A 27,970-nucleotide genomic window follows, 5' to 3' on the forward strand; every position below is an offset into this window, starting at 1 on the left:
ACTGCTGACACTTAGCAGGCTACCAGGCACTGTGGTGTGGGATACAGCCCGGGGTGTGAGGTTCTAGGGGGTCTGAGAGAGCTCTCTGTTGGCAGGTGTCATCCTGGGGAGTCGGAACTCCTGAACTGGAGCCAACTTCCTGAGATTAGAACCTGTGTGTGTGTGCGCGCACATGACGTGTACATGTGTATGTGGACACACATGTGTGAGGGCTGTGTGTATGATGCACATGTGTTTATGTGAGCATGTATGCATGTGCACATTGTGTAAGGGAAGAAATGTGTGCACACAAGAGCGCATATATGTGCACTGGTGTGAGTGTGTGCATATGTGTGTTGGCCATGGCTGCATGCTTTTCAGTGTGTGTGTGCATCTGAAGGCATGAGTGTGTGTACGTGGGAGTGTCATGTGAGGATACATAGGTACATAGATATGTGTGTATATTGTGGAGAGATGGTATATATGCATACATGTGATTGTGTATGTGGGGGCAGTGCATGTGTCTGTACATGTGCCTACACATGTGTCTGTATGGCCCACACTGTGTGTTCCTCTTGGCTGCAAGCCCATGGCTGCCCCTCTGTGTCCTGTGTTGTCTTGGTCACATGGTGGTCTTTCCTGTGTGGGTCCAGCCTGGCCTTCTGTAAATAAATGTTTCAAAGTCCCTGGCCCCGTGCCTTGGGCTGCCATGGGCATGTGGCCCTGGGCATGTCCAAGCAGAAGGGAAGCTGGGACTCTGGGGGGCAGAGCCACCCTCTCACTGGCCGCAAGGGTCCCTCTCCTGACCACTTTGATGTTGGACCTGCAGACATGGTGTCTTGGCTTTGTACAGTGAAACTTCCTTGGGCATTTGAAGGAGCTGACAACCCACGGACTGGGGCAAGACCTCTTTGCTAGGGAGGTGGGAAGGTCCAGCCTGGTGCTGCTCTGGCCCCAAGGCCTCGGAAGCCAGTGGGAAGGGGCAGCCACCTGCCTGGTACCCTGCAGATGCGCAGGAAGGGGCTGCCATGCCAACCCACAAGGGGCAATGAGTGAGTGGCCATGAGACAGCAGCTTTGGCAGGAGCTTTGGGAAACCCGAGAGGGGCCTGTGTTTTTCCTGTTGGCTAAGGGAGCCACTGGAGGGAAGCAGGTGCCAAGCTGGAGGGCTAGAGAGGGCTACTCTGGTCCCCGGGCCTCACGGGTCCTTGGGTCCCCCTGAGAGCTGCAGCCACTGTGACCCCGGGCTGTGGCCTGTGGCCACCTTGGCCTTCATGCAGTTGGTTATCCCATCTGACCTGTGCATCTTGCAACGCAGTGCCCATTTGTAATTTCCTTCTCCAATAAAAGAATTTGCTCAGCTGGAGGCCCTGTGCCACTTTCCCTGCCCCCATGATGGCTGGCGGCATTCCTAAGGTGTCGGAGGCCAGTGTGTACCTGAGGAAGTGGCGGCACTGTCACGGGGCGCAGGTAACCAATGGGGAGGTCTCTCCAGGGCCTCTCACAGAGATTCTTTGCGGGGCATCTGCGACTTGGGTAGAGAGACCGTGTGCACAGGCAGCTGGTTCCTGCATTAGGCCATACCTGTTGTTTAAATCCTGACCCTGGGTTGGGCATAACATCACCCAGAACTAAAATGAGGGGATGTATGGTGTTGGGGCCTAGCAGAGTTCTGTTTTGGATATTATTAAACCAATCATCTATTGAGCACCTACTGTGTGCCAATGCCACCCAAGTGGGTGCTTTGCAGGTGGGGAAAGGCCTGGGAGGGGGCAGAGCGACTTGCACCCCATTCTCAGCCTGTGGGTGACAGATCTGGGTCTCCCACCCCAGCACTCATGGTCACCAGTTGCCAGTGGCACCCTTGGGCTGTGGGTGACAGATCTAGGTCTCCCGCCCCAGCACTCATGGTCACCAGTTGCCAGTGGCACCCTTGGGGCTGTGGGGCTCAGGGTCTGTTTGCAGGGATGCTTCTGCCAGGTTGTGGGCATGGTAGCTCTGGGGGTTCACCATTGCTTCCCAGGGGAAGCTGAACTTGCTGCCTCACTCGGAGCTGGCCCTGCTCCCAAACACCCAGCAGCTGCTTCCTGTTGCCATGTTTGGGACAGGAAGTGGGATCCATGCTAAGGCTGAGTTTGAGCCCCTGACCCAGGAGAGAGGAACAGGAAGAATTACTCAAGGACAAAACTAGTTCTGAGTGCTGGGCTGGCTGAGGCATTCACGCCTTCCAACATTAGCGGCAGTAAGTATGGCTACAAGCCTGGTTGACGCTCCCTCTGTGGCCCACCTGTGCCCTAGGTCCCCTACCCTTCAGCAGTAGGGGTGCTTTTTTTTTTAAGATTTATTTTTTTTTTGTAAAAGATACACAGAGAGGAGGAGAGACAGACAGGAAGATCTGTGTGATGATTCACTCCCCAAGTGACTGCAACAGCCGGATCTGAGCTGATCTGAAGCCAGAAGCCCAGAGCCTCTTTCAGGTCTCCCCTGTGGGTGCAGGGTCCCAAGGCCTTGGGCTGTCCCCTACTGCCTTCCTGGGCTACAAGCAGGGAGCTGGATGGGAAGCAGGGTCACCGGGATTAAAACTAGTGCCCATATGGGATCCCGGAGCGTGCAAGGTGAGGGCATTAGCCATTAGGCTATCGCGCCAGGCCCTGGTAGGGGTGTTTTAAGGATGAGGACACTGTAGTCCACCAAAGGATGTGGGTGGGCCAAGCCTGCAGGTGCACTGGACCAGGAAGGGTGGTGGGGAGATCCAGCTTGTTGGTTGCATGGTGATGCTGGCTTCTCTTTGCTGGCTCAGTTGCCTGGATCCTGTGTGCCTCTGGCCAGTCAGGGATGGACCTCATTAGCATTCTAGAGGTGACAGAACTCTGCCTGACCCCCTGTGGTCAGCCAGCCTGCCTTGGCTAAAGGCGACCCAGATGGCAGGGTTTGTAGAAGCTCATGGCGCCTCCCAGTGGCAGAGTCGCGCACTGCAGCCGGGAATCACAAGCAGGAGGGGGCAGTCACGGAGCTCTTTCCAGGACCCCCAGACCCAGTGCTGCAAGGAGCCTTTCTATTTGTCCGGGAGGTGAAGAGGAGGCGGGCCTAAGCGGTAAGACTCTGTCCCCAAGACCTGTCGTCTCACGGTGAGGAAAACCCAGGAAGGAGCGGCTCCACCTTAAGATGCAGGGAACCTAGGCACCTATGCCCAGAGAGGGACTTGATTTGGGACTCAGCTTTCTGATCCTCCTACTGGCCCAGGCATCTTGCTGCGTCCCAGAGCTGTCCAGGCCTGGGCGAATTTGCACTTTTGGGAGAACAGCCTGATGACTCCCCAGTGAGGGCAATGAGTCCCTGAGTCTTTCACAGACTGGTGTGTGTGGGGGGGGGAGGGGTGGAATGGGGGGAGAGTGCCAGGCACCAGGCTAGTGTGAACTGGAGGATTCCATTGCAAAAGGATTGTAAGCTGGGCGAAAGGACTCTACAGTGGGAGAAGTCAAGACTGGGCACCCTGGGTGGAGTGCAGGGGCTTCTGGGAGTTCTTAAGCAGGTGCCATTCGCATGGGTGCTCACTTGGTGAGTATTCACAGAGCTAGACACATGCACAGTTCTATACAGGAGAAGCATGTCAATAAAACTGTACCTCCCAAGTAGAAAAAATAAAGTGCAAAATACAGATGAATGTTTTATTAAGTGCCTACAAATATAGCATGATGACCGGCAGGGCAGCCTGGTAGGCTGTGTCTGAAACCTTGTTTTACGAACGAGGATGTGGATGTTCCAGGTGGTTAGGTAGCCTGATGAGGGCCTACAGCTAGTGTGTGCCCGAACAAAGCCTTGAACCCGAACGCCTGGCTCAGCCGAATCCTGTTCTCCTTCTGCCACAATCCGTCATCGTCAGACACGCGCCTCCGTTCTACCTGGATTAACTCATACAGACGGATTCCAGACCCCGGCAGGAACACGTGAGCCCACGTAGACACAGAAAAATTAGCCTGGCAGGCACATGGAGGTGCTAGTTATTTTGGAGTAATTCAAGTCATCGATTTCTGTAATGGAAAAGTGATTGGGGACCGGCTGCCACCTGCGACAGTGTGGCATGAGGCCGGGGCCGGGGAAATGTTAGACCCTGTTGATGGGCTCACGCAGTTGCTCCTCCTCCACCCCCTGCTGCCCCCAATTAGCAAACTCCTTGGGGTGGGGGCTGGAGGGGGCCTTCCACACCCTCCTGCCCTGCCAAGATCGGCCTCACAGGCTGTTGCCATTCAGAGCCACATCTTGCGTCAGGCTGTAGGGACCGGGGAGGCTCCTGGGGCCCAGGGCCCCTTCGAGGCCACCGAAGGTAGTGGCCAGCAGCTCTCTGTCCTGCTGCCCGGATGGGTCCTCATGGCTTTGCTCCTGCCCTCCGCCCAGCCTGGGAGTGGAGCACAGCCCCTGCTCAGGGCTCCCAGAGCCCCATGATCTGGATGTGAGTCATTATGTCTGGGGCGGAGGGCTCAGAGGGTGGCGTTTTCTGGGGAGATGGACTGGATGCGGGGCAGACGGGTGCTGATGCTTCTCCAGACTGAGGGAGGCAGGTGAATGGCTGGGCGCTGCCCGGCCCCGGTGCCTGTGCGGGTGTGAACATGGGGCTGCCAGTGCTTTAGTGGAGGGGTGGGGGATGCTGAGGTCACCCTGTCCCCACATGAACCCGGCACTGGCACCTCCGTGTGATGGATGAATCTTGTCAAGAAGGATTCTTACAGGGCCGGCACCAGCCCAGCTAATGTGTGATGAATTGGGCCTTGCAGCAGAAGGATTGGGGCACCACAGACTCCGGAGTGGATGTTCCAGGCCCTGCTCTGTCTGACCTGCCTTCCCTCAAGGGCGCCCCCTGGTGGCTTCACTGGACTGTCCCGCCCCCATTTTACAATGGAGAAATGGAGGTGCCGTGAAGGGAGCCATGGTTGGAGCCCCCTTCCCAGGCTGGGAATGTCTGGGATCCAGGCCTGAGCTGCTGATCCCCAACTCTCAGGGCGAGGAGAAGATCTGAAGGATGGACACCAGGAAGGGAGGGGGAAGGCCTCAGGGCTTTTGCATCGACTTTTTTAAGGATGAATATAGGGTTTTTGTACCTGCAGTTTCCGTGGTGGGCACTGAGCCAGGCACGGAAAGCCCATCATCTATCTTTTATGCTCACCCCAGACAGCAACAAGTCTTGTGTCTGGGACCTGAAGCTGAGATGGGAGCGTGTTTAGCTAACCTTCCTGTCTTTGGCCTAAACTGGGCCTGTGCCCTGGTCCCCGGGAGCGCAGGGAAACCTTGGGTGAGGTTTCTCCTCGCAATCGGAGGGAGGGAGCAGGTTAGCCCTGAGATGGTGGAGGGGCTGTGCCCCCTTCTCACCCCAGACCTCAGTCCCTTCCTCCCATCACCAAACCTCCCACCGCGGCTTCTCGGAGCTCCGGTGGGCACGTGTCCTGACTCACTATCCCAGTCAGCAAGAGGGGAGAACACACACTATCTCTTGCATTCTTGAAGATGTGGGGGCACTCAAGACTCTGAAAGCCTCCGGCCTTTTCAGGGAGGCTAGCTGGGCCTACACCAAGCAGGATGGGCAGTGAGGAGGCCCATGCCGTCACTCAGACCCCTGGCCCTTTTGTGGGTGGTCCCCAAGAAAGCCACAGAGTGTCTTGGAGCTGGATGAGAGAATGTCTCAGCTATCTCGGTCTCGTCCCAGGCAGCTATGAGCCCAGTGCACCAGCCCTCTGTGACCCTGACCCCTGCCCTGCCCTGGGCCCCCTGCCCTGGGCCACACCCCACACCCCTTGCTCGCTTCCTCTGGCCATTGGCCTTCTCTGTGAGCATGGCCCTCGGGGGAGCTGTGCCACCCTCAGGACAGCCAGGCCCCCCCACTGGTTGGCTCTGCCCCTGCAGGGCCACTTGCACTCCTGCTAACCCGTCAGCTCGCTGAGAGTGGCCCACACTCTCCACGTCCTCCCTCCATCCCTACGACATACTCACAGACATCTGGGGCGGCAGCAGGGCACACTGGGAAGCTAGGAGCATTGGACAGACCCAGGGCTCCATCCTGGGCTTTGCTACTTCAGCATCACCATCATCACTATTTCTCTAACCTGTTGAGGTCTTGGTGCCAGGAGCCGTGTCAAGTTTATTATCATGAGTATACTCCATTTTATAGAGTGGATGACTGAGGCATGAGTACTTTGCCTACCTCGAAGTCCTTGCTCACATGCTTCTTCCTCAGGGAAGCCCACCTGGCCTCTCTCACTACTTACAATGGTACCCCACCTCCATCCAGATGCCCCCCAAAATTGTCAAAGTACTGCCCCCTGCTCCGGGCATTCGGCAGCTCTGGCACACTGTCTGCCCATCTTCCCAGGGCTATTGTGCAGGGCCTGTCGGGCACAGCCAGGGCAGGGATTGGGCCAGGATAGCTCACAGGTAACTGTGCCACTAGCCCTGAGCCCAGTATACAGCAGGTGTCCAGGGTGGCCTCAGGTGTCAGCGACCTGCCGTCCTCCCAGAGCCCAGTTTGTGGGACTGGGCAACTGCTGGCCTCAGGTGCAGTGGCTAATCACAGCCTGGATGAGCTTGGCCATCCATCCCTTTGAGCCTCAGTCGGCTGGGAGTGAAAACAGTCTGACCACATTGATCTTGTGGGGTGGGGTGAGGACAAGTGGGGCCAGGGGTGTGAAATTCCAGTAGGCACTCTGCCAACCTGAGGACTTGGCATCTCTTCCTGCTTTGAGATTCTCCGGGCAGGTTCCCCCTTGCCATGGCAGCCCCTGCAGTGGAGAAGCTGCTGCGGGAGGGGCCCGTGTTACCTGCTCACGCTTCCTGTCTTCCTTATTCCTCCTTCCTGAATGTGCCTGTTGCTAAGGAGACGCCATACTGGCTCCAAGCAAGGCCCTCTTGTGGCCGGGGTCCTTGGCTGGGGGATATTGGGCTGGAGCCTTCTGGAAGGACTCAGCTGGCTCCCCAGGGAAAAGGAAGCCTTCCTCTTTCTGTCTCCACTGGGCTCCTGGAGGCTGGCGTGGGCCACAGTCTGGTGACGCAGGACTGGGTGCGATGCCCAGACCCTGGGAGGGGCCATAGCAGCCAGAGTGACACAAAATCAGACTCCTGGCCCTCAGAATGGCACCTTCCCAGAGCAGGACTGGCAACGGAGGTGGAACTGGAGGAGGCCTGGGGGCTGACTCATGGGGGCAGGGGTATGCTTGTTGCAAGCCACGTCATCTCTTGCAGGTTGGACTGGCTGCCGGGAGGCTGATCTTGGGTCTTTGGGCTCCATCTCCCAATGACATGGTGGCAGGAGATGCTGACTTCTTTGGACACCAGTTGGTTGCCTTGGGTCCAGGCAGGAGGCAATGTGGTGGCTATGGGCATGAGCCACAGTGCCAGGGGCTGAGATCCAGTTTCTCCTCCTCTGTCCCCACTGTGCAACCACACTTCTACTCGGCTCATCTGTCAGCCTGGGCTCCCGCAAGCCCTTGCCTCTCATGAAGGTTGAACACATAGGCTTTTGCAAAGGGCCTGGGCCCCGCCAGACGTTCCCAGCTCCCTGAACAGGAGTCTGTAGCGTTGTTTGAAGGAGCACACGTGCTCAGATAGCACGGAAGTGGCAGCTTTACAGGGTGAGACGTAGCTGCTGCTTGCCCTATGGGGGACCAGCCCCACCGCAGACACGGTCCTCTGGCTTAGCTTGTTGCCTGATCTGAAGATATTTACTGTTTGCGTCACAATTCCAAGTCCAATAAAAGTTCATAAAGACTCAGCAGCCCAAGCAGGGCTTGACGATAGAGAGGAAAATAAACCAATATGGTGTGACTGAGATGGCAAGGCGAGGGTTTGGATGCTCCCCGATTCCCCACCCTGGGCCTCAGAAGAAAGAGGCTGGGGATGTAGAGCCCAGCTGGCTTGGATGCGGATTTGTGCCCACACACTGTGGCTGGTTTGTGCACTGAACTTGGGCATCTGCTCAGAATTGCTGCACTCCTGGGCTGCGCCCTGGTCTCGGGGTCCTGCAGAGTTTAGTTGGTCCAGGAGCCATGTCCACTGCGTCTTTCAGGCTCTTAGTTCTTCCAACGCGAGCATGAAAGGGGCAGAAAGCTTGACCTCGTAACTGGAGGTCACCCTGAAGTCCTTGGGGGGCTGTCTTCTTCCTTGTCCCACCTCTATTTCCTTGTCATTTGGGGGAATTTTGGGGGGCTTTGTCTTTACTTAACTCACCATCTCAAACCTACGTGTTTATTTCCAAACAGGTAGCAGCTTCTAGAATGAATGGGGAGTGGGGGGAGTTGGCTATACCACAGACCAGACAATGTGGTGGGAAAGGGGTCCCATTCCAGTGAGGGGCCAGCTGTGACCTTGGCCAGAGGGACCCTGGTCATCTCTGGGGTCCTTTCAGATCTTCAGTTCGATCTCAAGTATCCAGGGGTGGGCTTGGTGGAAGTGGAGTGACTTTTAAGTGGGTACACTTTTTTTCAGAGAAATTGTAACGGTTTTCATTTCAAAACTTTTCATTTACACTCCTGTTCCAACTGTAGAAACAGCACTAGCTACGAGAAATTCATATTTCGTGATTTATTGGGAATATTATTACGGTATCAGGAAATAGGATTTTTTTGTGTTAAATGTGTTTTTAAAAGGCTTGCTGCATTCTTAAGTGAGATTTTATTATATCTTGGAGCGAGTTTTCCTCCCGATGAAGAACAGATCTGTGATTTATCAGGAGCCTCTACGACCCGGGATGCTGGAGATCACATTTTAGGCCTTTGCATCATTCTTGGGGTCTGTGCCAACCACAGGGGCTTCCTGAGTCCTGGGCTTATTGCAGAGCCCATGTTGCAAGGTGCTTTCTAGAACTCCAGCCAACCTGAGACTACAGAGAGTGGGCTCAGTCACACACAGGAGTCTTGGGAAGAGAGGAGCCCTTCAAGGACCATGAGCCCAACTCTCCTAATCAGATTAGGGAAGCTGAGGCCTGGAGGGGAGGAAGTGGACTCAGTGAAGCCCACATCTGCCCCTTGCTCCTCCTATACCTTGACCTGGCCCCTGCCCTGGCCTGCCTCCCAGTCATGGACGCTGCTGCATGACCCTGAGCCCTGTGCAGGCCTGAGAGTGTTTTCTACGGTAGGACTGGCCTTCCCAGCACTGCCTGGTGGATGGGCTGCTGCTCATTCAGCATTCCACCCAGTATCCACCTGCCTGGACAACCTCGTCTGTTTTCTACCAGCTAAGTGCTAACATCTGGTACAAAGGTTATTAGCATGATTTCTCTAGAAAACAGGCTGGAAGATTAGCAAGTTCAAACTTCACTTTTTTTTTTTTTTAATCAAGAATCCCAAAGGGCTACCTGTTTTTTCCCCACCATCCCCAACTGACCCTGGTAAGACTTTCTCTACCACAGGAAGTTGGGGTGCACAGGCCAAGCCAGCAGGCACCAGGCACCTTCTCTAAGCAACTGCCTGGGGGTCATCTTTGTTAGTGGCCAAACGAGAAGCTCATGAGACACGGGCGGACAGGCCTCTTGGGATTCTTTGGAAGGACCGAAGGTGGTTGGTGGTGTGTGTCAAGTGGGGAGGGAGGCGTTTCCTTTTTCTGTTTCCTTAGAAAACATGCAAAAAATAAATAAATAAATAAAAAGGCTTCACTGACAGCACAGTGGTACCAGCATCTCTCAGTCGTCCCATTCAAAAGATGGTACCCCTGCTGACTAGTCACCAGGAACCTATAGCCGGATCTACTGGGCGTGGACAGAGGCAGCCGCGAGACACAGCTTTCCACAAAGGCCGTTAGCTCTGTTTTGTTTTTCCTTTATTGATAGGATTTAAAGTGCATAGAACTGAAGGCAAAGTCCAAGGCCTAGAACCAGATAGGAGGCCCGGGATAGAGGCCCCGAGATTCTAAAGGCTGCCGAGGAAAACCCACCTAAAAAGGCCACTTGTGCTGCAAAAAGGATGGGGCAGGGGTGGCAGAGAGTGGGGAAGAAGGGGGAGGGGTTGGGGTGGAGGGAGGCGTTTGGGAGGAAGAAGACAAACACCAGTTCAGAAATGCAGCCAACGGTGACTCGCAGGAGCTAGCTTTACATCCCACCTACAAAAACACGGGCCGGTTTCAAGGTGGGCACGCTGGCCTTGGCACATGTACCAAGAGTGGTGGCCTCAGGCCAGCACACGGCTCCCCCGGGGTCCCCTAAGGGGTGGCGGGACTTCTCCAGGTCTCTGTCTTGGACTTGTGAGAGGGTCTAGGCAGCCTCCACATGTCCCACAGAGGGTAGGGGCTGCAGTCTTGGTCGGGCTCCCCTCCTACCCCGAGCTGCCCTAGGGAAGGGGTCCCACTCACCCACACAGGCCGTGCCGTCCTCGTTGGGCTCATAGCCCCGACTGCACCTCTTGTTTGTCCGGCACCTGTAGCTCCCATAGGTGTTGACACACACGGGTTTGTCACGAGGACACACGAAGGGGAACTGGATGCATTCGTTGGTGTCTGAAAGGCAAGCGATGCAGCTCTCCAGGGCGGTGTGGGACGGGGTGTCTTGGCTCAGGTTCTGCCTTCCCGCCCACTCGGGGGCCCGCAGGCACACCGCTTCTCCTTGCTTGGCTGTTCCTTGGCTTCCTCAGGCTGGCTTCTCCTGCACTTGACCTCTGTCTCTTAGGGTCACCTGGGCTTGGCTCCAGTCTTCCTTTTCTATGGCTACCATTTCTGTAGGTCTTCTTGTTCTAAACGGATGACTTCACACTCACTGTCTCCAGCCACAACCCCTCCCCGGGGCTGCCTAGTGACCAGTGAACTGCTTGGCAGATGCACCTGCTTGGCTGCTATACATCCCAGACTCAGGAAATCCAAAATGTTGCCCTGGACGTCCCTCTGTGCCCCTGCTCCCGTCTTCCCTGGCTCCATCAGTGCCACCCCAGGACACTCCGTCCTCAGCGGCCTGCATTCCTGCAGTCCCCTGAGTCCTGTGTGCAGCCTGGCCTCTTTCTACTCTCACTCCTCTGCCACAACCCCACTCTCCTGCCTGAATTCTGCTGTTGCTTGCTTGCTGGTCTCTTGGCTTCCTCTCTTGCCTCCAGTGCAGTCTACCATCCAGGGCCCAGAGTGATCTTTGCAAAATGAGAACCACATCCAGAACTTCCTAGGTAACACCGGGGTGCAAAGCCTATGCCCCCCCAGCCTGCCTCCTGTGCGTAGCCCGGGCCTGTTTGAGGCTGTTCTCCCGTGTCCCTGTGTCTCTCTCACTGCCTGGGGCTGGCCGGTCTCCAGCTGGTTCCCCTTGTGCCTCTGCAGTGAAGGCTGCAGGGGAAGCTTTAGAAGCCACTGTCCAAGGGGCTAGGAGGGAGGACTACCGGGTGGGCAGTTGTTGGGACAAGGGCTTTGGGCTGCCCCTTCTCCCTGCCAGGTCCTTGGGGACCCCCCCAGAGCAGCTGTGCCAAGAAGGCCTCTGCTTTTGTCCCCAAGGTATCATGACCACACCTCTCCCTGTTTCACTCTCATGGCCCAGGCAAGGCCACCCCTGCTGTCTGCCCTACTGGTTGGCCATGACATGAGGTGGTTCCACTGGTGCCAAGGTGGAGCCACAGCTGCCCTGGTCCCCCAGCATCTCCTTTCCTTGGGATTCGTGGCAGGGACACACTGAGCTGGGGACTTGGACGGCTCAGCCCACAGGTCAACAGCATCACTCCCGCCTCCATGAGTCACAGCCAGTGATTGTCTTAGCATCTGGAGCCCGGGACAAGGCCCTCCCACCTCTGGCCTCTCTGCCTCCTGTTGGCTGACACCCTCCGAGGAAGAGTCAGTCCCACCCCTGTGCCATCTCTTGCTATCACCTGCAGGCCACTTACCCATGCAATGGCCACTTTCCTGCTGGGAGAATCCTTGGCCGCACTGCAAGGTGGGCAGAAGCAGAAAGAGCAGTGAGCAACAATTCCTTCTTAGGGCCCCCAGCTGACTGCAAGGGCTCTGAGCTCAGGCTTTCCACGTGTGCGAAGCTTTCCCTGAAGTTTTCTGAGCCTAGTTGCCTTCCCTGGTGTGGGGTTTGAGTGATTCCTGCTCCTTGGAACCAACCGGTCCCCATTAGAGTGGGAAAGGGGTCCAGAGATTGGTCCTGTGCAGCTCTTAAAGAGCCCCAAGAGACCTTGCTGCAGGGCCCAAGCTCCACCCGTAGGGCAACAGGGCAGGAGGAGAGAGCCGTGGGCAGAATGAGGAAGGCAGTAGGCAGCCTGAAGATTGTTGGATCCTAGTCTCCAATCAGCTGTGCAGCCTGTAGGAGACTCACTGGATTTCCCTCCCCCGGCCTTGATTTTCCTCTTTTGTAAACTGAGTGCAGAGACCCTCATATTTAGGCCAGGCTGTGGGGGAGGAACAGAAGAGATGTGGTGTGCACAGGGGTGTGCACATTACAAATGGAGGGTCCACAGTGAAGGGGGGCGGGTAGCTGGCTGTCACCCTAGAAGCCAAGGCTGCAGACTGGATGTTGCACCTCCAGGGGCTCAGGGTCCCGAAGCATGTCCTCATCTCTGGGATACAGGATCTCCAGAACGGAGTTCATCTCCCCACTGGCCACGCTGCGACTGGCCATCTTGCCATCTGGCCATGTCACCTCCACGCTGCTTGCTTCATCCTTCCCTGTGGGATGGAGAGAGAGGGCATGAGTCGCAGGACAATGGGGCTCCAGTGTAGCGTCCCTGGTGTTCACCCATGTCATGTCACTGCCCACCGTTCCCAGGGTCCTGTTCCCATCAGACTGATTGCTCCTGGCTGAGCCGGTCTGTCACACACCCACTTGATGAAAATAACATCTGAACACTGTATGTGCTTGGAGATGCTGGAAAGCAGCCCTCTGGAGAGCAACGCGGCCCAATGGAACCTTCTAGAAAGGCTGTGAATAGTTCCTGTCCAATCAGGTCCTGAGCCATGTATGAAGTGGGACTGGTGTGACTGGGAAAGTGAATTTTAAATCCTGCATCAGTGTAATCAGTTTAAGTGTCAATCAGCACGTAGAGCTATGGGCTCCCCTTTTGGGCGGCACGAAGCTGTCCTCGTGGGAAGGCTTCTTGGCAAGCAGGTAGATGCGAGTCCAGGGTTCAAATCTCATTTCTGCCACTTCTCTGTTGTACTCTGGAGAGCACAGCAAGGAGTGGGAGGTGGATCCCGGGGATGAGTCCCAGCTGTGAAGCTGGCTGGCCTCTAGGAATTAAAAGTTGGTTTTGCACAAAATTTCATTGATAGACACAGGCTTGGCATGCGGTTGGCACTGTCAGGGTGGGGGAAGAAGGGTCCCATTCTCGTGGAATTTCCACTCCAGTGCAGGGAGACTGACACTGACATACAGCTAACAAGTGACAAGCTTAGGGAAAAAAAAAAAACAACACCAAAAACCAAACAAAAAAACCCAAACAACCAGGAACGGAGCCATGGGGTAGAGAGGGCCTGGAGGCTGGCTGGGGGCCAGGGCACCAGCATGTAAAGTGCTCTGTGAAGACATGGGAGAAAGACCCCAGCAGGGCTGAGCCTACAGAGCCCAGAGATGCTCCCACTGGCTGCCCTGCCCACATCTCATGAGCCCACCCTCCGCAGCGGCAGGAAGTAGCCCTGAAAGATCTGTTAGGTGTTCAGGCATTGTCAGAGGCTGCCCTGGCCCCTTGTGTAAGGAACCAGGCTCATCCCGGTGGCAAGGCCCAGCTAATGGTGATGGACGGGGTGAGAGGATGAGGGGCTGCTCTCAGCAGACAGCAAGGAGAACATGGGAGCAAGGCCTCTTTTTATCACTCTGCTGGGCTGATGGATGCAGGCATGGAGATGGCAGGGGGAGGGGGAGTCCTGCAAGGGGGCTCTTCAAATGCACAACTCCCCACAAGTATCATTCTTAGACTGAATAAATCATGTACCACCCACCTGCCTGCGCTGCTTTTTCTAATGTGCCTAGATACTGTTAGCAACCAAATGAAACTTTAAAGGGCTGTTGACTTTATATTAGCTTTTGGTCACTACCGTCCACCAATGGATTGATTGGTTGATTGCTTTTCATTTTATGTGAAGGGGGGAGAGAGAGAGAGAGAAGAGAAAATGAGAATGTCTCCCAAAGGCCTACAGTGGCTTGGGCTTGGCTGTGGCCTGAGTCAGGAGCTGGGAACCCAAACTGGTTCTCTCAGGTGGGATTCATTCATTGAGCCTGCATCTGTTGTCTCCCAAAGTTCGCATCAGTGTGAAGCTGCAGTCAGGGACCAGAGCTTGACACTGAACCAGGCACTCTGACAGCTCTGAACCCAGGACCTGGCGACAGCTGAATCCCTAGGCTCAATTCCTGCTCTTGTGAAATATTTTGCTGCATAAAAGGGGTTCCCCCAGCTTAGGAAAGGGAGCAGGGAGCCATGGGCAGACCTTGAGGAGAACCGAGGTGCAGAGGTCCTCTGAGGGAGGGGATGAGATGGTACCTGGCGGAGGCAGCCGGGGTGCAGGAAAGGCCCAGCTGCATCTTTCTCAGGGTGGGGTTGGGGGAGCGGGCCCCGTTGCCAGTAGGGGTTCCAGAAGAAGTTATGCTGTGAGAGCCACCCCATGCGGCTTCGCCAGCTTCCCTGGGTTTGGTCCCCTTTTGCTCTCTGGCCTGACCTTCTCGCAGTCCCACTGGAATGTTCCATCACCACTGCTACTGTGCAGGGAGCGAATGAGGACAGGCCAGCTGCCTGGCTCTGTCAGCATCAGGGGGCGACCCTGCCCAGGAGCGAAGCGCAGGCTGCAGGTGACGCAGGGACCCGCAGCTCAGGGTTCTCCTGCCAAGGGAGTCTCCTTCCTGGAGCTGTTTTCTCTTTCTCAAAACATTTCTTTCCAATCCCTGTTCAAAGAGAAGACAGCATTTCTCCCCTAAGCACACAGAACAGGGAGCCCTGGCCCAGCCTAACTCGACAGCCCCACCTGTTCTTCCTATCTGTGTGCAAGCTTGGGCTCCCTCCCTGCCCAGACCCAGAAGAGCCCCACGCAGCATGGCACTTGGGCTCCTCCACGGCCATCTGCTGTTTTGCCTTCGTGAATACTAGCTGCAGCCTCAGTTTCTTCATCTGTGAGATGGGGAAGTGGCTCTGCAGCCCAACACCCCTGGGAAGCACAGCCCACCCTCCCTGGATCAGGAGGCTGGTCCTGCTGGCTGATTGTCACCTCTAGCACCCATTGCTCCAGTTATGGACACGGCCATTCCCAAGGGGCTTCCCCTGGCAGGAATGCTACGAAAGCAGCAGGTCCTGGCTGTCTCCCTTGAGCGAGCTTCCAGTTTCACAGTTTCCCATCTGAGAGCGGAGACAGCTGAGACCTGGAGATGTGACTGGTCCACACGCCCACCCTCCTTCCTGCCCGTGCTCCCCACCCCTGTTCCTGCTACCATGTGCCTTACACTGCACAGGATTTGAGATTCAGCAGTGCATGCCACAGGCCCAGGCCCCACCTGCAGGTGTAGATTTCCATGAGAGCTGTGAACCCAAAGATTCTATTGTCATCAACTGTAAACAGGCAGCAGGAGCCTTAGGAGGACATAGTGAGAGAGGCGGGTCATTGATTGAACTCGGATGTTGCAGGAGGAATAAGAGTTTGTGGGGGCAGAGCAGGGCAGAGGTGCAGAGGTGTGCAAGGGCATGGTGCCTTGAAGGTCAGGACGACACCTGAGGACAACAAATGTGCACTAGGTGCAGTGAGTGGGAGCAGAGGTGGGGGACCTGCAGGCTTTGCTGCACCCATTGTGTGGATGCAGTCACCGAGGCTTGCAGAGGTGAAGTAACCTGCAAGTGTCTGAGCTAGGACTGGAATCCAGTTTGCCTGGGCTCCCGGACACTGGCTGGGGACAGGCTGCCAGGGCTGGGCGCAGGGGAGGGGAGGCCAGAGACGGGACAGCAGAGACACGGGGTCAGGAGCAGCACAAGTGGCCTCTGGCAGCTTTCAAAGGACAAAGGCCAGGGAGGCCCAGAGAATTGTGCTTTTCAGAAGAATTACAAGCAAAACAGATGGTGGGAATACAGTTGGTGGAATATTTTTGCACTTTAATAAAGCCGTTTTTATGTGGGCCAGCGAATTCTCCTTCCCTAAATGAGCACCAGCCGGTTTGGAGGCAGCTGTGAGTCACTAGCAAACAATTAGCTGAGAGGCAGGGGGCGTGGGAGTGGGGCCCTGGTGCTGCCCAAGTGGGGGGCCAGGCGGGGGCTCCTGGGGACAAGGAGATTACTGGCGCTTGTCTGTGTGCTCTGGGTTTGACAGCACGTGGCCTCTGGCCTGTTGCCACCAGCAAGTGGATAGCCAGGGTGTGAGACTGGCAGGGGTGGGCGCGTGCATGCTGGGCCTGCACCCAACCAGTGCTGCAAGCAGAAATCTACAGTTGGCAGTCTGGCAGTTCATGTGTACCCAGGAGGTGCAAGGATGGGTCAAGGCAAGGGGCAGGGAGCCAAGGATCCTGGCTAGGGCAGAGGGCTATGGATCCTGGCCAAGGCAGGGGGCTGTGGCTCATGGCCAGGGCAGGTACCCACTGAGAGGGGGCAGGTCTGCAAGAATAAGTTGAGAGCCCTTTACCTTGCAGAGGCGGCCCTCTAGGAACTCCCAGAGAGCACTGTGCAGGCCCCGGGTCCTGAGGCAAGCCGGATGTGTGGAGGGAGTAGGTGTACAGGTGAGGGCGAGTCCCGTGAAGGTGGTCCTCCAGGCCTGACGCAGCCAGGGTGGGGCAGAGCAGGACACGCCCACCAACCTTGGTCAAGTCAGAAGGAAGGAATGAAGGGAGCAGGGTCCCTTGGAGCTAGCTTCAGCCTAGCGAGTATGGGCAGGGGGGCTCCCAGAAGCCCTCTCCCCTCCAGATCCTGAGGCCCCTCTCCTCCAGACCTCGAGCCCCATTCCCTCTAGACTTGAGCTCTTTCCCCTCGAGACCCAAACCCCTCCTCTCTAGATCCCACCATTGCACCTAGCCTCTGTGTCACCTCTATTGTCACTCACCTGAAGCGACCTTTCCCTGCTCATTCATACCCTGCTTGTGTCCCACCTCAACCCTGGCTGCCCAGGATGGGGATCAGGGTAGCTGACCAGCCTGAGGGTGCAGCGGAATGCCACCATGCAGTACGGAGGACAGTAGCCATAGAAGGCTGTCCAGGGCTCGGCGTGAAGGGAAGTTGTCACAATGACTGGAACAGTGTCATCATTTTTGTTGGAAAACAGATGCCAAGCGGCACCTATCTGTAATGAAAGCACCCAGAGGCTTGGGGTAGAGGGACCTCCCGGCTTGCCCTTCCCTCCACATCGCCATCCCCTCCCCCTCCACATCTTCTAACATTTTACACACACTCTCTCTGTTTGTCATGCTGTTGGGTTTCTACACTTCCCTTCCTTCTGCAAGGATATGAGACTGCACAGAGAGGACCTCTGTGGCGCTGGACGTAGCACCTGCTCAGCCAACATGTGTGGGTCACCATGATCGGTGGGGCCTGGAAGCGTGGGAGAAACGCTGGCTTTCCACCCAAGATGCCGACACGCTGGTGAGACCATGCTTGATCTTCACTGCCTCTTGAAGTGATTCAGTTTCTAACTTCCTCAGCAATGGGCTTGTGCGTGTGCACACATGCACATATGTACACATGTATGCACAGGCATCAACAAGCCATCGGAATGCTGCTCCTGCTGCAGGGTCCGAGTGCAGCCCTGCCCTCTCAGGGTACTTCCCTGGCTTCCCAGATGCCCTGCCCTCCCCCAGGCACCTGCTGTCCTGAGCTTGGCCCTCCAGCTGTGCCTTTTGGTCACTGCTCCCTTTCCAGTCCTGGTCACCAGGCCATGCCCATGGATGGCACTGAGTCCTGAGCCCAGAGCCTTCGTCTGCCCCAACCCCTTCCACCCTTTGTGGTGGCTGCATCCCAGGATGGCCTCCTCAGGACAAGCAGCCCACAGCAGAGCTCGCTCCTCCTGCCTGCCAGGTCCTGGCTCCATCTGCCCCTTCCAGTGTCTGTCGGTCTCCCCTGGCCCACCCTTTAGTTCCTCAGTCCTCTACCCCCTGGTCCTCCTCACCAGCTCCCTCCTCCCTGCTGCTCTGCCAGCTCCAGCCTCTGCCCAGATCCTCTGGGCCTGCGAGGAACATTGGAACTATAGAGGTCCCCAGGTTGATGGCTTTTCTGTCCTCTCAGTGGCCTGGGGAGAGCCTGGCTGTAGTTCATGAGCCCTGGGGGCGCCCTGTCCCTCACAGCAGTCCCCCTTCCCTCCTCTTTCTGGGAGAAGGTTCCTGCAACAGAGAGGAGCCTGACGGAGCACCTTTGGGGGTGGAGGGAGCCTGAGTTCAGAGAAAAAGCAAATCCCTCAGCCTTGAATAGCCAGGGTGGGGTGGGCGATCGGGAGGGGCTCCAGCCTGGGCATGGCACACCTCAGGAGGCTGCTGAGCCCCTGGAGCCCACCCAGTGATCAGGCCAGGGCTGCCTATTTGAGGGAGCGGGTTGATTCTACTGGATGGGCAGATTGCCGCCAGAGGGAGGACCTGGTGCAGCCTCCAGTGTGCGGACACATTCCAGGTGGGGAAGCCCAGCGGGAGCCCAGCCTCACTGCTGATTCTCTCTGCCAGCCTCCATTTCTTTGTCTGTACAAAGGGCTGGGTGTGGATGCCCAGCCTGATACCCAGATAAGCATTCCACCCAAGGGACAGGGGTGGTCACTGGGGTGCTTGAACAGCCTCCCTTGGGTTACCTGGTCACTGAGGGGAGGTGGATGCCAGAGAAGCCAGGAGCAGAGCGAGAGTGAGGCTGAGTGCCTACACAGTGCAATGACAGGTGGCCCGGGGCTGTGGTCAGCAACCCAAAGCACCTTGTCCAAGGCGGTGGGGCGGAGTCCAAGGCTCCCTACCTTCTGTAGATATGTGGTTGGGGCAGGCTACTTAACCTCCACCTCAGTCTCTCCCTCCCAAGGCATGTTTCAGACAATGATAACTAAATAGTCCTTTTCCCAAGGCACTCAGCCTGGTGTCTGGTATCTCCAAAATGTTCGGTAAATGCTGGCTCCTGCTGGCATGCGGGGGATTTCTGTGCATTTAGAAGTCATACCTTCAGGGCCAGCCTAGCTGATTGCTGCCTCAGGAGTGACAGATTGGCCAACCTCAGAGTCTCCAGCCAGGGTGCAATAGCCTGAGCATATGCTCATACAACCAGGCCATGGGTCCCCTCAATATCTATTGTCTGTTTGTCGGCCTACATAAGTATTATGTGTCCCCTATAAAAACTGGAGGGTGCACACGTGCACACGCGCATGTATGCACACACATACACACAATTCAGAAGAAAATAAAGATCAAATACTCCAACAGGCCTGGACTGGAAGCACAGTGGTCACATGGTCTTGCAAGTCCTTAACTGTTCTCATCCTCCACTTTCCCGTATTAAATGAGCCCGTCTCAGAGCAGCTGTGAGCATGAAGCATCAGAAAGTACCCACACTGTGTCTTGAACGAGTCACTAGATTAAGGCAGATACTCAGAAGTGCATCACACTTTTCTGCTATTCCAGCTGTTTGCTAGGTATAAATCTCATGTGTATAGTATGAACTTCTGTATGTATCCGTTAGCTTGAGACCATATTGATTACTCTTTCTCTATTAAACTTACTCTGCTTTGGGTGTCAGTGTGGTGGTACAACCGATGCCTGCAAGGCATTGCTTTGTATCCCAGCTGCTCCACTTCTGATCTAGCTTCCTATTTATGACCTGGGAAAGCACTGGAGCATGGCTCAAGTCCTTGGAATCCTGTTCCCACGTGGGAGACCAGAAAAAGCTCCTGGCTCCCAGCTTTGGATTGGCTCAGCTCCAGCCATTGTGGCCACTTGGGGAGTGTAAAATCTGCCTTTTAAATTAAATAAATAAATCTTTAAAAAAAGCTATGCCACTTCATGAGGTGCTAACGTGAAGGGAAGGAGTCTGGTTTTGAACTTAGGAATCTTTCTACATACTTGAGCCCATCAAGTGTAATACTTGCTTCAGCAGACACTGCTGGCTCCCCTAAGTGCTTGACGGCATCTCTTTCCTTGACTGGACACCTTGGCGGCCCCTCCAGCAGAAGGCATTTTCCCCTAATCCCGTCTTCCATGCATTTCTTCAAAAAGCACTTCATTTTGAAATAATCAGAGACTCATGGAGAGTTGTAAGACAGTACAGACAGATCCTGAGTACTGGTTACTAAGTACCCCCAAGTGGGGACAGTCTAGATCAAAGCCAGGTGTCTGACCTCGTACAGCTGTGTGTGTACAGCTCAATGTCATTTCTCCACTACTATGACCAAGACGTGGAGCTGTTCCACCACCATCAGGGTCCTGTGGGACTGTCCCTATAAGGTCGCTCCAGGCCTCTTTCCACCATCTCTGCTCTAGGTCACTGTCACTTTGGCACCTCTGCAATGTCATCTCTTGAGAATGTCATTCTTAGGACTGGGTCATCCCAGCGGCTCAGGCATTAGAGATCTGGCACCCAACGTCTTATTTTTAAGGGTTAAGGAATGAATCTTAATGGATCAAGGACAGACTTGATCCAAGGCTGTTGGCCAGGAGGTGGGAGTGTGCCCAAGGGGTGGAGTGTTGGTTCTAAGAGGCCCTTGGCTCCCTGGGCTCTCTGCTCCTGGCTCACCACGTGGTTTTTGCCCCAGTACATGTTCCACTACTCTCTGCAGTCTCCGACTCCAGATCAGCTGGGATTGTGCGAGAGAGAAACCTTTTACAGTAGAAGTTGGTGCCTCTTAATATTTTAGTGATGGCAATAGAAGTTTGACCCCTGCAATTCTGTAACCAGCATCTCCCACCTGCAGATGAGTTCTTGGCTGTTATGCTGCCAGCCTGCCCAACCCTCTTCCCCCCTACCACCCAGTGGTGTTCCAGGGCATGGATGTGCACTCGCCTGTTGACGGACATCTGGATGGCCTGTGGGGTTTGGTTATGCCATGCATAATGGCTACGCACAGGCTGTGAAGAGCTGTGTGTGAATGTGTTAGCTTTCATTCATCTGAGAAATACCTCAGGACACCCAGGTGGTGCCCTGCTTCACAGGGTTCCAGGCATGGTCTTGTGTTGCCACAAGAGTGTGAAGTGATGGGTATTCAGTGGAGGAGCGGCACAATGCCACATTCCCTGGAGTTGCCAGGAGATGCTGTACCATCACCAGGGGATCCCCCCTAAACCCACCCTATACTCGACACCGCGCTGTGCTGCTAGGCTAGGGTGTGGGGGCAGGTGAAATGTAACCTTCCCCAGTCGCAGAACCAGGCAAGGGGCATCCGTCAGGTGTGGCTGGTCAGCTCCGACAGTGGGAGTCGTATGCGTGAGGTTTTAGAGAGAAGCTGCATAGTTTTACTCTCACTCTGCCCTGGCGCACAGGCCCCTGCTTCCCTGACCCCTCAGCACGGCCCAGACCCTTGCCAGCACTTGGTACTGTCTCCAGTTGCTGTTCTAATGAGTAAGCAGGGACGTGTTGTGTATGTGCTGTGTGTGTGCTCATGTGACATGGGAATGTTAGCAGTTTTATGTGTGAGAAAAAGATAGGACTTTCCCATTCCCCTTTCTGCTGACAGGAACCAACTCTGCTGCAGATAGTGATGCCTGCTTGACAACACTGCGCTCCCCAAGGCTCCCGCACAAAGGGCCTCATCGCAGCCCTGGGCACAGAACTGGCTCCCAGGAGGCCAGGGACAAGCTGGTGCAGTCTAGCACGTGAAGGACAAGGCCACAGCCCTGGACAAATATGCTCTGACCCTAGGGCGAGCTGCTCCACAGGGGCACACAAACCCAGCTGCTGTTTCCATGGCCATCCTCTGAGCTTGGCATCACCTCAAGGGCAGGGTTTGCTCCTGGAAGCCTTGGCCACCAAGGCCATGCGCCCTTGTTGCCTCACCTCTACCCCACTACCCGCTGTAGCAGGCTGCAGGATCTAGTCTCAGGACCCCCTGAGACTGACTCACCCAGGCCGAAGTGAGCCACGGGCTCCATCTCGCACAGGTAGCCTGAGCCCCCGTCGATGATCCTCAGGTGGGCCCCACTCTTCTTGGTATAGAGTACGACCTTGGCGCCCCTGGCAAAGGCCCCGAACCGGGTTCGGGGCACCACTCGCAACCAGTTGTTGCTGAAGCCCTGCAGGGAGGGAAGGAGCAGCCATGGGCACCATGGAGGGGAGGGATGGTGGGGGGAAACAGCAGGGAACAGAGGTCTGATAGGAACGGGGAGCTGGGAGAGGCAGGGGAGCAGGCCCGGAAGGACAGATTTTGGCAGGTGGGCGACAGACAAATGTGGGCAGAGGGTCAAGGCCTCCCTGGCTGGATGTTGGCTTCCTCCAGGCCTTGGGGAGTTCCAGGTGAGCAGCTCACCCACCTTCCCACAGGCAGGTCTAGGCCATCACATACCTGATTTCCCCGGAACACAGACAATGGCTGGGCCATGGATTCCCCGTGGGACAGGATGAGGTCGAGCATCCCGTCCTGGTCAAAGTCAGTCACCACGCCCCCTGCAAGCGATACATACACCTCTACTGTTCCCGTGATGAGCCCCTCTCCACCCTGTTCCCTGCATATGGTGGTTGGGCACCTCTCTGGCCATGCAAACCTGTCTAGCCTTCCTGCCTCACTTTGACCAACCTGCTCTTCAGGTTTGCAGGTGTGGGTCAGTTTACTGAGTGCCTGCATGAGTACTGCCTCTCCTTGGGCCTGGCACCAATAGTAGGCCATGTGACAGTAGCACCCTGTGTAACAGTAGCACCCTGTATAATAGTAGGCCATGTGACATTAACACCCTGTGTGACAGATGTACAGGAAGCAGGGCCAGCAAAGGGAACCTCCCCAAGAGCACAAAGCCAGGCATGGGCAGAGCTGGCTCTCAACACCCCTGGTCCAGTGTTCTCTGTCTGAGGCCAAGCTGGATGCTTGAAGGGGAGGTGTCGGATGCAGGACTGCCTCCTGAGCAGGAATGACTTTATCCTGTGTCCTACCCCTCTCTGGTACTGCATACCCTGAGCCCAGAGATTCCCGCACCCACCTTCCTCCCCCTGCCTGGCCCTCCTACTGGGCGCCCCTTGCTCTGGGTGCCTCCTTCCCTGGTTTGGGAAGTGGGAGCTGCAGCCCTCAGGCGCCCTCACCTGTGCCCCGGCCCTCGGGCTCCAGGGCATCACCAGGGTTGAGCTCCTCGATGAGGGGGTCTCCGTGCTCCCTGCGGATGACCCTGCAGGAAAGAGACAGGCCCGCAGGGGTGAGGCCCTTGGGATCCCTTCACTCCTTTCTGCCCCAGGTACCCCTTCCCTTCCAGGTCCCTTAAAGCACTACTGATCCCAGAGCAGTTACTCTCTGCTCACTGGCCTGCCTACACCCTGGCCGTTCCCTTCTTGGGTTTTAATTTATGTGGGTAAATATTGATTTTTCCTTCCCTAATGGATGAATTACAGACAGCCCAGGGCAGGGCAGCTGATGGATGGAGAAAGGGCGGGGATACAACCACCTCCAAGTGACCTTCGGCTTCTTTCAAGGGGTTCTGGGCTCCTGGCTCTGGATGCTTGCTGGGTTCAAACCCTTCATTCTGTCCCTGCCCCGCCTTCTCTATTAGTCTTGCCAGAAGCAACTGGTCCTCCTCTGCCTCTGGCACATTCTGGCCTTTGTCATTTCCCACTTGTGTGGGGGCATCTGATCTGCTACTCACCAGCAACTCTACTGCCTGGGGTCTCTCTGGCAGTACCTGGCCTGCAGCTGCCCCAGTGCCCTGGCTCTTGGACAGCTCCAGGCCATCTGCATGCTGCACAGGGAACCCCAGGGGCAAATGGGAGGAGAGGGGGCTTTTTGCAATACAGGGGTTCTAGCTGAACTATGAGTCTCGGGAACAGGCGATCAGTCAAGTCTGCACCGAGCCCTGGCCGCAGCAGGCCCAATGCTGCAACTAGCAGGCAGCCTTCTGCTCTCTCGCTTCTCACTCGAGCTGCTCCCAGCAGCCTGGATGTGCAGCCCCAGAGTTCAGAGCCCCGGGGAAGGGAGAATGGGGCTTAGGGGACTGTGAGCTCAGCCACGTGCACTGTCTGCACGCGGCACTTGTGCCTGGGCCTTGCCCTTGTGTGCAGGTATGCATGGGTGTGTGTATGCCTGCCAGAGGTATGAGGCCTTGACCTGCAGACACTCACTGTCCCTTGCCTGTTCAGATCTTGCAGATTCTGCCCCAGTCAGGCAGAGACCCCTTTTGGGCCAGGAGACAATGCAGTGCAGGGTTCCTGGGGAGAAAACCTGGCTGTTGCATTGCATTCACATATCCTGTGAACCAAGTGTTCCAACGGCCACCTCTGTGTGTCCGGGCCTGTGTGGGGCTGGGCCATGAGGAGCACCTGGAAGGACAGGGCTCCAAGTCTGGGTCAATTCAGGTGCTGAGCTGCGATTGAGGGAAGGCTCTCCAGGGGAGGGTCAGCTGAGCTGAGCCCAGCGTATGAGCAGGCACCTGTCACGCAGCTGAGCAGGAGGAGGAACAAGGGCGAAAGGGTGGGGGCAGCCTGTGGCCTGGGGCTGGTGCAGCCCAGGCTTGGAGGTCAGGTGTGTGTACTTGGGGAGGGTGAGGAGGTGGGAGTCAGGGACGAGCCTGGGACCATCTCTGAAGGCCAAGGACTGTGAGTGCAACAGCGGTGTGGGTGGCTGTGAATTCTCAACAGCTGCTCTGCAGGATGAGAGGAGATGCGAGGGTCCCCTGGATGGGGAGCAGGCACCCCAGGTGGGGCCAAGGGCTGCTGGAGAGGTAGAGTTGTGAGCAGAGTGGAGGCACCAGCAGAAAGACCACATTCTGCAGCTGGTCTGGGAGAGCCCCTCTTTGCACCTGCTGTGTGTGATTATCAGAGTTCCCTTGCTCCATTCCCTGTGTCCCATTTGGACGAGGGGACTGCCCTGGCACATTCAAGCACACAAGGGCCTGGCTGTGTTCCAGGCTCAAGGAACCCACAATGTTCTGTCCTATGACAGGTGAAGAGCTCCTGCTCTGTGGGGCTGGGGGAGGGGGAGGACCAGTTTTGCAGAGCTGTCCTTTTTGAGGGCAGACCGGGCTGTGGCACCTGAGTTGGGTGCCCAGGGCCCAGCCAGCTGCCTTGGGGACTTGGGCATGGCCACAATCCTGGGAAGTGACTCACACTGTGCCGTGTGGGAGCGTACATAACACCACTGGGCGGCCATCTGGTGGCTGTGTCCACCCACAGTCCTGGGCCAGCCCATCTTGGTGTAAAGTGGACTGGGTAGTGCGCAGGTATGGGAAATGCTTGGATTCTCTGGTCAGAGATGGGGGGTGGGAGGGGGAAGGCCTGGACTCCGCAGTGACACTTTATTAGCTGGAGAAGGAAAGCAGTGTCTCCGTTAACGAGCAATTGATCTTCTGCAATTAATCTGGAAGTTGTGAATAAGCTTTTTGCAAGGCACCTAATTAGTAAATCTGGTGTCCTCAGGGGGTGATCACATCCAGTCAGGATGGATGCTTGGCTCATAATGATATTTCCAAACATGCTTAGTCACAGCGCTCTGCTGGGAGAGGAGCTGGGACTTCGGGGGCGAGGGGGTGATCTGACCCATTTGGATCCCAGTGTTTCCACCTAACCCTGAGCCCCATTAGCATGTTCTAGGCCAGGAATAAGCAGGTGTGAAGCTAGGGTGCGATTCCCAGCAGCAGCTGGCAGCCTTGAGGGTGACGAGTCAGCAGGTGCCCCTGCACTGGGGCAGGATTCAGGCCTTCAGGTCTCCCTGCCCCAGATTCTGAGTGTCAAGAGCAGGGTGGGGCTTTGGGTGTCTGCTCTTGAGGGGCATGCTGGGCAGTCTTGATGCGAGTGGGCCATCCCCCCTTCCAGCTCCCTGGACAGAGAAGTGTGGCCTGAGACAAGGCAGCCCCTCCCTGTCACTCTGGGAACATGCTGGCGTTGGGTACCTCGGCTCCTCCTGTCTTTAACCCTTGCAACTTGGCCATGGCTCATCAGTTGTCTCCTCCATCCCTTCCCAGAGAAAACCCTTGGGAAGAGGTGGTGAAGCCTGTGGGGGAACCTGCCACTATCTTCGGCAAAGGTGAACTATTGCTGGTCATGCTAGTGGCTCTGAGAAAAACTATGGCAAGGAAAGTTGCTTCTTTTTGCTTGGTGCAAGCTTATCCAGACATGCTTGGCTCCATGACCCCTGTCTGGCAGCCTAGGTTACGATCTTGTGGAGCTGGGGCTTGGGGCACACGGAGGGCCACAGCCCACCGCAGCTGTGGGAAGCCAGTTACGAGCCCCCGAGGCTCCGTTCATCCCAGCAGCCTCATGCTCAAGCCCTGTCTCCATCAGAGGACCTTCTTCCGCTATGGCACCTACTTCCTGGCCCTGGTCATCCTTCCCTTCCCTTCTGATCCCTTACCCTTCATCCCAGTCCCAGCCTCACCCCCTAGGCCCCTTCCCACTGTCAGCTGGGGGCAGGGATGCATACCGGAAGAGGCGGTTGGCTGAGGAGGTGCGGGAGGCGATGTTGTTGAAAAAGATCTCCAACTCCTGGTCATTGTCAAAGTCGGCGGCGATGACAGTGCGGACAGGAGATGGTGAGGAGAACTTTGACGAGGCAATGTCCTGGAGCGGAGAGGGCTGCTGGTCAGCAGGCAGGGGAGGGGGCTGGGCAGGGGCCAGGCACAAGAGGCCCACACTTCCTGTCTTACCTTCTAGGGAAGGAGCTGGGGCGGGATGGGGGGAGGGAGCACTGCTTTTGGGAGCACAGAGCCTCTGGACCCCAGCCTGCTAGGAGGACAAGCAGGAGGGTCATGTGACCTCTCAGCAGTCCCTAGAGGCACAGCAGGTATGAAAGCACCCATTTCACAGGAAGTAACTGAGACCCAGAAAGATGAGGGTATGGCTCAAGCCAGGGTTTCTGAATCAAGTGCTCAGCCTTTCCTGCTGCACAGGCTCACTCCTCTGGGGTGAGTGGAACCTGGGTGGGTGCCGTGCTCCACCACGGGTGAGTGGGACTGTCTCGGGCAGGTCATTCTAGCCCTCTTGCTCTGCTCTGCTCATCAGTAGTATCATTGGACAAGCACAGCCTCCCCGGAGGTGGGGACTGTATGTAAAACACCTGGCCAAGGGTGGGCCAGAGGCACGTGGCCTGCATTGTTCCAGCATTGACCTTGATGGGGAGAGTGAAGGAGGCAGCTGCCATCTTGGTGAGGGGCCGAGAGCCTGCTGATTTGCTGGTTAGAGCTGTTTGCTTTGAGGGATCTAGAACTTGTGGGGAGACCCCAACCCAGAAGAGCAGAACTGGGATCTCAAAGTGCTGGTAGAGCTTTGGGCAGGCCTGGTGAAGAGAATCTTCCTTCCTGAGCAGAATATCCATCCCCACCATTCATGGGTTTTTCCCTTAAAGCCCTGGATGCCTGTCCAAATCCCAGAGCCTGCAGGGAGGGGACTGGGAGAGGCCTGGCCAGTGTCTCCAGAAGGTCTCTCTGTCCCTAGGCCTGACCCTGCCCTCCACCTCCTACTGCAGGCCTGTTCCCAGGACCATGGGCATGAGCTGGCCAGGGTTCACTGCCTGCTGTGGGGGGAGAGGGAGGGGACCCCATCAGTGCAGTTGTGAACTGACTGAGAGCCTAGCCAGGGTGGTCAGGGTGGGTTGAGTGGGGAACAGAGAGAGACCTCAGACCTCATGATTGTCCTATGGTTCTAGAAGAATGGAACCCTCCGTGGCCCCCTTGGGATGGCCCCACTGGCCCCCTGGACTTCTGAGATGGTGTACAGAAGCTCTCAGCACAAGTGCTGGCACACAGAGGCCCTTATTCACTGGTGCATCTACCATGAGGAGGAGGAGAAGGAGGGGGATTACTTCCGGGATCTCTGGGAAGGGTCAGCAGGAAGACAGACATGTGGGGCCAGGTAGCTCTTTGTTGGGAACCACCCTGTGCACTGAGGGATGGTCAGTGGTGTCCCTGGCCTCCCCTGGTCCATGCCCCCAGCACTTGCCCCCTCCAGTTGTGATTACTTCAAAGGTCCCTGGGGGCTGTCCAGGAAGGAGGGGTGAGAACTGGGTGAGAAGAAAGG

The 27,970-nt window shown here is 56.4% G+C and overlaps 1 protein-coding gene across 2 annotated transcripts in view; it reads right to left on the bottom strand.

Annotated features, from left to right (window-relative positions):
• Positions 1 to 9,768: 9,768 nt before the first annotated feature.
• CRTAC1 (cartilage acidic protein 1) overlaps positions 9,769 to 27,970 on the bottom strand; it is a 134,252-nt gene continuing 116,050 nt past the window's right edge. Inside the window, exons 8-15 of one of the 2 annotated variants that reach the window (XM_058671672.1) lie at positions 26,379 to 26,515; positions 23,057 to 23,139; positions 22,329 to 22,429; positions 21,891 to 22,059; positions 12,442 to 12,587; positions 11,804 to 11,846; positions 10,305 to 10,448; positions 9,769 to 9,908 (exon numbers count right to left, since the gene is read on the bottom strand). In XM_058671672.1, the coding sequence (XP_058527655.1) occupies positions 9,790 to 9,908; positions 10,305 to 10,448; positions 11,804 to 11,846; positions 12,442 to 12,587; positions 21,891 to 22,059; positions 22,329 to 22,429; positions 23,057 to 23,139; positions 26,379 to 26,515 (942 nt within the window). In that variant the 3' untranslated portion in view covers positions 9,769 to 9,789. Of the gene's footprint in view, positions 10,056 to 10,304; positions 10,449 to 11,803; positions 11,847 to 12,441; positions 12,588 to 21,890; positions 22,060 to 22,328; positions 22,430 to 23,056; positions 23,140 to 26,378; positions 26,516 to 27,970 lie in introns of both variants that reach the window. The other variant, XM_058671673.1, reaches the window with a different exon arrangement.

The sequence above is a fragment of the Ochotona princeps genome, chromosome 13 (genome assembly GCF_030435755.1).
Source record: "Ochotona princeps isolate mOchPri1 chromosome 13, mOchPri1.hap1, whole genome shotgun sequence".
Taxonomy (NCBI): Eukaryota; Metazoa; Chordata; class Mammalia; order Lagomorpha; family Ochotonidae; genus Ochotona; species Ochotona princeps.